This window comes from Laetiporus sulphureus, assembly GCF_001632365.1.
Source record: "Laetiporus sulphureus 93-53 unplaced genomic scaffold LAESUscaffold_6, whole genome shotgun sequence".
Taxonomy (NCBI): Eukaryota; Fungi; Basidiomycota; class Agaricomycetes; order Polyporales; family Laetiporaceae; genus Laetiporus; species Laetiporus sulphureus.
The window spans coordinates 938,526-946,646 of record NW_024468515.1 but is presented as its reverse complement, the minus strand read 5'-3'; the positions used below and the strand labels follow the sequence as shown (position 1 = coordinate 946,646).

Genomic DNA, 8,121 nt, shown 5'->3' with positions numbered 1-8,121 from the left:
GACAACAGTCAGTAAGTGTTTGATCATAAGGTCATAGGCTTAGTCGGCGCTCTGCGTCCTAAGTTTGTGATAGCCGGCTTGCGAAAAGCCACTCTGATCTGCACGCGGTGGCAGGTCCGGTGCGCAGGCTTGTTGCAAGACCATCTTTGATCTTTCCAGACAGTTCGGATCTACATCAAATTGCAGATATGACCTTCCTCCAGTGTAGACCGGAAAGTTTGCTTTCGTCAACGGTATTTTGTGAGATCAGGCGCTTTTTCAATGAGTCAGATTACAGAAACACCGCAGACATGATGGCATTTGCAAATACGGCATATGCCGAGTTAGTCTTTTGCCTTTGTAAGCGATGTTTGCAACAGTGTCATTTTGTATCTCATTTTATGAAAATGCAATAGAATATTCAGCGATCACAGATTAGTTACGAAGCTTTTCAGATACGCAAGCATCACATATATTTCAACAATATGTCAGAATTTAGAGCCGTGAATTTTGAGTCACAAATTATATATATAAGATGACATTTGCAAGTCTGGCAGATGATGACACAAAGGTTACATTCAGACAAGGAGGCCTATATTCAACATTCGGTAATGGGAATTTACATGCAAATTTGAACAAGCAACGCCGTCGCTTCGCTCTGGCATGAGAAGCTCTTGCTGAATGAGAGTTGTTCGTATTATTCATCTGAACGAGAGTTGTTCGTATTATTCATCTGAACGAGAGTTGTTCGTATTATTCATACAGACAGCGCACTGATCACATGTAGGTAACCATCCTTCATTAAATCCTTTAAGTCATCGCTTTCGAGAATCCCATCTCGACAGCTATGGAACAGTTTGAAGTTCTTTGGATGGACTACCTGAAGATATGCATCACACAGGTAGGGAAACAAGTGTCCGATGGTTGTATTCACCTGGCAGGGCTAGCGGACGGTCAGGACGAGCCAGCGGCAAGCTAGCATGGTCCGGACAATGGGCCAGCGGTGAGCTAGCGGAGGGTTGGGACAAGCTAGCATGGTTCGGACAATGGGCCAGTGGCGAGCTAGCATGGAGCCAGCGGTGAGCTAGGCAGCCGGCGCTAAGCCAGCGGAGGGGAGATGATGAGATGCCCTCAAAGCAAACGCGTTCAAAAGATGAGTATATATAGGCAATGGTTGTTTGCTCCTAGTTATCTTTATTTGTTTATACCTCAATCACGTGAATGTCATGTGGGCCAGCCTACTATGGGCTGTCCGCGCCAGTTCTAAATAACTTGGGTGGAGAGGCGCCGGGCGCCGGTTCCAAATAACAAAAAGAAATCTATCTATACTACACCGTCGAATTTAGCGATTGTCTCGTCTACAGACGCTCATGCCTCCAGCCTCCAGCAGTCGCTCATGGTGCTGAACTTCGGATACGCTCACGCATCCGATGCTCACACGCCTTCCTTTCCCAACAGCGTCGAACACGCGACAGTACACGCGGCCCACCGGCCACATCCTTTTGAAAAAGTGTGAGCCATCCTGTGCATGGAATACTATGTGATTGCATACAAGGGTTGGACATTGCTAGTGTACAGGTATGCTTCTCAAGCACGGCATCCTCATACAACACCTTCAGAGCACGTGTATGGGGTGCCGGCCTTGCCGAGCATCGTGGAGAGGACGTTGTAGTTGCTCCTGTCTGCGCTGTGGTACACATATTTGACACCCTGGAACAGGGACGGCGCAGAGGGAGAAGCACTGGCAAGGATGAAGAGGATGTCAGCGGGCAGGTGTGGGAGGTTGTTGTAGACTATATGCATGGGTGTGTTAGTATATGAGCAAGAATGACTGTGCTGGGCATGTACTGATGTCCATGGCAACCTGCTAGAGGCACGCGGTGAAAATGGAGCCATCGAGAGAGTGTGCCATGACCGTGAGGAGCTTCTCGAGCTGAGCGGACGTCAGCACCAATTACAGACGAACGAGCGGGGACACTCGAGAGGAAGAGACAGTCATTAATGCCGGGTCCCTGCAAGTTTTTCACAGCATTGATGAACGCGGGCTACGGGGAGAGTCAGCGGTCATGTCCTGTGAAGAGAGAGGATGGACGGGCTCATGAGGTCATTGAGGGAGAAACGCTGGCCACGGATGAGGCTCTGCTTGATGTCAGTCACCTCACGTGTGAGGAAGGGATGTCTCGGCTGTGCGCCATCGAGGTCGAGGGGGGCATCAGCATCGGCAGCATAGTCCACGAGGCCCTTGATGGGGTTAAGGATGAGGTTCGCGTCTACCTTCATCTGTGTGAGTGTATGCAGGAAAGGAAAGTGGATTGCAGAGATGAGGATCAGCTGGGGTATATAAGGGACGGCGGGGCAGGGAGATGGGCATCATGAGTGAAAGGCATTGTGGCTTGCTGTACAGGCGGACATCTTCCCTGACGGCCAAAGATATGTGATCGAGATGGTTAATGTTACTTTGATGGCTGTAACGTCCAATAAGGCACATCAGAGTTTGCTTGCGAAGCCTCAATTGCATGATCCACTTGGTACATACTGTGTCCTTCTTACATACTATGTCCTTCTTATATCCCATAATCTATAGGAGCAAATCCAATATTGACACCCTCAGCGAGCTGTTGATCTTTGGTCAATTTATGCATCTTAACCCTGAACCATCAATATGCATTGTGAGAGGAGCGAGGGAATGGCGGAGTTGTGCTGTCCCTTACACATGTGTACCTTCTCGCTAAATGACCTTTCAAGTTAGCAAAGTTCACAGCTAGTTCGCCGTTCATGCCACCGAGCACGCTAAGTGCCACGCTTTCACACCACGACTACTTGTCTCACGACTGTGGACAAACTCAATTGATGCACACTATCCTTATTCACAACACTTTCACGCATAGGACGATGCGAGGAGCAGACTCACCAGCCGGCCTGGACGTATGCATGTCGTGATCGCCTCATAGAAGTGATATTAAGTAGGTCATTGGCTGCGTGCTTGTCGCTGAGGCCGAACTGGTGCTCAAAACGTGCATGCCGGTGAGTCCATAGGAGGAGATGGAAGTCCGAAGTGATTAGGGCCCACTCCACTGCGCATGTACAAGTTCGCGAGCTCCCTGTACCAGAGAATCAATAGCGTGGTGACAAATACATAGCCGGTCAAATGTCTGACTTACCGTGCCACTGCTCATGGTCTCCCAGGACTCTGCTACCATGCCACTGCGCACGCTCCCCATCTTGGTGTACCCCATGCGTGCGCAGATTTGGGTGGAATGGACAAGCGGTCTGCTGTGCGATATTGCTCATGATGCGCCGGGTAGGCACGTATACGTGCACCGGGTAGGTGCACCTTCATGCCAAAGACACCGGGTAGGCGTCCTTGGGCAGCAGACAGTGGGCGGCAGGAGGTGGTGGCGGCAGGAGAGGATGAAGTCCGAAGTGGTTAGTGCCCATCCCAGGTGGGCGTCAAGGGCGCTGAAATCACGTGATGGTGGGAAACGGTGATTGCCACGCGAACTGATCGATATCGATATCGTTGCTTGCCCTCACCACCATCGCCCACGTACACCCCGCCTCTCATCTACCACTGCCTCCCCTCTTCCCGGCCACCTCCCCTCTTTCCGGGTGAGACACTGTTCTACCCGAATGATGTCTTGCACCCCTCACTCTATCTGAGCGAGTGATCTTGAGGACGCTGTGAGCCCTACCTGGGACGCAGCTACCTCTACGTCGAAGATGCTATGAGCCTTACCCAGGATGCAGCTACATCTGACAAGAACATACCCGGAACCTCAACCCCGATCTCTGCCTGCAGGCCTGGAAATCACTCGCTACACGTGTCACCGTCGCCAGTCCTTGCATCGTTAAGGTTCTCTCTTGCTCCTTCCGCTGCCGCTTCATTTCCTTTGTTCTTGCATCTGCCCGCCTGCCGATCGACTGCCTGCTCATCTCGCGGCATCTTGAAACTTGACAGACAGGACCGTCTGTGCATTCCTGTCTGACTGCACGATTCCAGGGTGCACCGGTCTGCAAATATCCCAGCCACTTCACTCAAATTCACCGACACTCTATCGAGCCCACTACCTCTCCACAGTGCTTCATTGGCATAGTCGATTGCTCAGGTTCCAGGGTGCACTGGTCTGCGAGTATTCCAGCCCCTTCATACAAAATCACCGACACTATCGAGCCCACTACCTCACCACAGCACTTCATTGACACAGTCGATTGCTCGGGTTCCACGGTAGCGTGGGATGCGTATCTTCTCATTCTGGTGATGGTGTACAATAACCGGTGATGCCATTCATTTGCCTCAATAACCAGTGACACCTCGCATAGTGTGGCTTATATAATAGAGGGATGTTCGCTATTGTTGTGCGGAGTTCTATCTAGATTGGCTCAGAAGGCATTATATGCGCGGAGGCCTGTTTCATCTTCACGGAGAGCTCCGCACACAAATGTATGATGTTCCAGTCAACCTCGTGCCATCACAGGCACAGAACGGATTCTCCTGCAAATGTGCCACGTATCAATGTGGAGGTTGATTGATTGACTACAATAGCTATCGAGAGCATAAACAGTGCGATCGAGAAGCAGCGAAAGTAAGTGGAAGTCATGTTTCCTTGCTAGATTGTTATAAACTCGAAGTCGCAGAAGCACGAATTGCCAGCACGAAGAAGGTCAGATGGCAGCGAAGCAGAGCATTGCTCGAAAGTCGTCGAAGGCTTGACTGAACGCGTTTTTGCAGAAACATTGAAACACAATCTCCTGATCTCCTCTACGGTGACATGGCTAAGTGGGATTTGGGGAAGATTGGATGTACAACTCGATGAAGACAATGGCGCTCTGACACGTAGCGAAAATCTGGAGTGTACTCACAGCCATGAACACTCACAGCAATACGAGAAGCTCTTCCTACTGAATCTGGAATTCTCGTTACATATGCAGGAGTCTGAGAAATGCTATGAGAAAGGAATGAACTCTTCGCAGAATAGCAGGGAAGCCCTGAAAGCTTGTGCGCATCTGCATGAAGAAGAACGGTGGCTTACAGAGGTCACAGAGGTTGTCCGCAGTGTTGATCGATGGCCAGCAGACTCTCCAGTGGGGCTTTTGTGGTCTGCAATGTTGGAATGGATACCCGAGCAATTCCAGAGATTGGTAACTCAACAGTTGCAAGTTGGAGGAGGTGCAACAGATCTCGTTTCGACGGCTTCTAGCAAAATATTTGATACTGGTCAGTTGTTGCATGCAGCCACTCTATCGCACTCACATTAACGACAGGCAAATATTTTGATCATCCCCTGAATCACCTTCATCCGATCTTGCTTTTATCAATTTTCACTGCGCTTGTCCTCCATCTTCTCGGACAAGTCGTGCGGAAATCTTGCAATTTCACTTTGCGTATGCTCAAACTTGTTGTAGAGTGCACCTTGAAGCAGAATGGTGGACCGACCGTGCAAGAGAATCATATCTTGCACCATTTCCCAACCGATATATGAAGCGTCCGCAAGTCATTTAACTTGGATCCTGTCATGACAGTTTTCGCTGTTTGCCCGACTTGCTCGTCGACGTATGAGCCCTCATACGATTCTGATCTACCAATCTATCCATCATGCTGCCACTTTCGGCGATGGGCAAAAAGTGCTCCGTGTAATTCCAGACTCACTACTCATGGCGTCCACAGCAACAGAAGTATACGAGTGCCGCGCCGTTCATTCGTGATGCAGGACTTTGACTCATTCGTGGGGAGCATGCTCTGCAGGCCAGGTATTGAAGATGCCTTGATTCTTGGAAGTAGAGTTGCCCAAGCCCATCACTTGTATGACATATGCGACGGCAGAGCGATTCGTGAGTTGAAGGACAAGGATGGGAAACTGTTCGTCAGCATAGAGGAAAACGAGCTTCATCTGCTATGGAGCCTCTCAGTGGATTGGTTCAATCCATATCTGAACAAGATTGCAGGCAGATCCGTGTCCAAAGGATCGATCACAATGTGCTGTTTGCTCTTACCTCTGAGCTTGAGGTATGCGGCAGAGAACATTTATCTAATGGGCATCATTCCCAGACCGCAAGAACCATTAAAGGAAGAAATCAATCATTTCCTTCGTCCCCTAGCCGATAGGTTACTTGTCTCTTGGGAGGATGGTATATGATATACGAGGACATACAGGTATCCTCGCAGGCATTGTTCACGATCAGCGTTGGCACTCATTGTCACTGATCTGCCAGGAGGGAGGAAAGTGGCAGGTTTTGCTAGCCATTCTGTGATGTGCTTCTGCGCGTTGTATTATCTGAAAAGGCAAGAGATCAATAACATTGACATGACCACCTGGATCATGAAGTCCAAGGAAGATGTACTGAAGTTTGCAGAGGAGTGGCGAGATGCGCAAACGAAGACTCGACAGGCAGCCATATTTCGCAAAACTGGTGTACGGTGGTCAGAACTCCTACGGCTTCCGTATTGGGACCCAACTCGCGGCGTGATCGTTGATTCTATGCATAACCTATTTCTAGGTCTAGTGCAATACCACGTTCACACCATTATCGGTATGGATATCCTCATTGCAGAGAAAACCATGCACGATGCGGAGGAAGCTGATTCAGTGGGTGAGGACGAGACTGACGATGTCGTGATCATTCAGGAGGCAGCGAAGATAGAAAAGATGCTAACCACCAATCCCACTGTGAAGAAGCTCCAACGCAAGCCAAAACAGGCCTTACGATTGGTTTGTCACATGCGAGGTATTGAACAGGTATCCTGGGGTGGTACCAAAAGGCTGAAAGAGAAGGTCGTGGTAGAAGTGTTGATGGTAAGTAGCCAACAATGCCCCATACAAAGACAGTTCACGAAACTGCCAATTAGGAAAGTGTTCATTCTGCAACGTCGTTGCTGGCAATGTCCACGAGTGCGCCAAACAAAAGTCAGCCTATGAGTGATGTTGTGGTGGGACAAGAGTTGGTAGATGAACTCGCAGTAGCTCTCGCTCGAACTGAAAGTGTGGTCGACGATAGCACTCGGAGGAAAGATGCAGAATTCTGTCAGCGAGACTTACGGAATTTGCAAGATGACATTGCATTGACTGTTTGTCCTATGTATTCAAGTGGTCCTCCCCGTAATATCGGGACGAAGGCACGTGGGAAGCTCAAAGCCGACCATTGGAAGGCAGCAATAGAGTTTGAGATACCTGTGTCATTCATGAAGCGATGGTGTCATCCGTCGACCACTGCCGCCGACCACGACAATCCGCGCCAGGCTTTGGCTTGCACTACCATGTTGCTTGCTTGTGCCGTTGGGCAAGTGACATCTTATCCCATCTTGCAAGAGCATAAGGACAAGTACACTGCATATATGTCAAGCTACCTATCCGAGATACGAAGGTTGTGTCCCGACCGATCCTTGTGACCAAATCACCACATGGCTCTTCATTTGGGTGACTTCCTGCTCTTATTCGGACCAGTGCATGGATGGTGGATGTTTTCCTTTGAAAGAATCATTGATATTCTACAGCAAACAAACATGAACGGCAAACTAGGCAGGTGAAGCTCATTGGTTTGATTCGCCTAATTGCTGACAAATCACAGGCCAGCTGAAGAGGACAATGTCTGAGTCATTCTGTGCCGCAGCAAATCTCAAAGGTTTCATGAAGTGTGCAGATTGTCTGTGAACTTTGCAAAATTGCGCATCCATTGTCGATGCCTGTTTTAAGGATGATGGTCGAAGTACCTGCAAGAAGGGTTTGCAAGAGTTTCTGCATTTCGAAGACAAGTGCACACTCGAGCCAGTCACTGATTGGAGAAGATGGCACGAGCTTGAGTCGGACATTCATGACGCGTTAACTAGAGCAGCACCCATCCTGTCCTCCGAGTTGCAGCATTGGAGAGTAGGATCCAGAGTTGTTAACCACAACCGATACGCAATTCGGGGCATCCACTATTCAATGAATCACACCGCAGAGCTGAATAGCATCATATTCTTCGAGCCTGAGGTAGGTTCAGTGATGGTAGCAGGGGTTGTGCGGGCCATATTCTCCATGCAAGCAACGAATTGGACGGAAGAGACGCCTTGCATGCATGTTATGCTGGCAGTGTACAGATACAAACCTATCACGACGTATGATCCTTTCGCAGAGTACCCTGACTTCGGTGCAAGCATGTGCTCGA

General features: G+C 49.5%; 2 protein-coding genes across 2 annotated transcripts; one reads left to right on the top strand and one right to left on the bottom strand.

Annotated features, from left to right (window-relative positions):
• Positions 1-1,581: 1,581 nt before the first annotated feature.
• On the bottom strand, positions 1,582-2,259 carry LAESUDRAFT_756339 (uncharacterized protein; the record flags this gene model as incomplete). Its single annotated transcript, XM_040912156.1, has 4 exons — positions 1,582-1,772; positions 1,828-1,846; positions 1,923-2,024; positions 2,137-2,259. The coding sequence occupies 4 exons, from the start codon at positions 2,257-2,259 to the stop codon at positions 1,582-1,584; spliced, it is 435 nt and encodes a 144-aa protein (XP_040767890.1).
• A 4,022-nt stretch (positions 2,260-6,281) lies between these two features.
• On the top strand, positions 6,282-7,363 carry LAESUDRAFT_756338 (uncharacterized protein; the record flags this gene model as incomplete). The annotated part of the gene is made up of 2 exons (XM_040912155.1): positions 6,282-6,770; positions 6,824-7,363. 2 exons carry the CDS (start codon positions 6,282-6,284, stop codon positions 7,361-7,363), a joined length of 1,029 nt encoding a protein of 342 aa, XP_040767889.1.
• Positions 7,364-8,121: the final 758 nt, after the last annotated feature.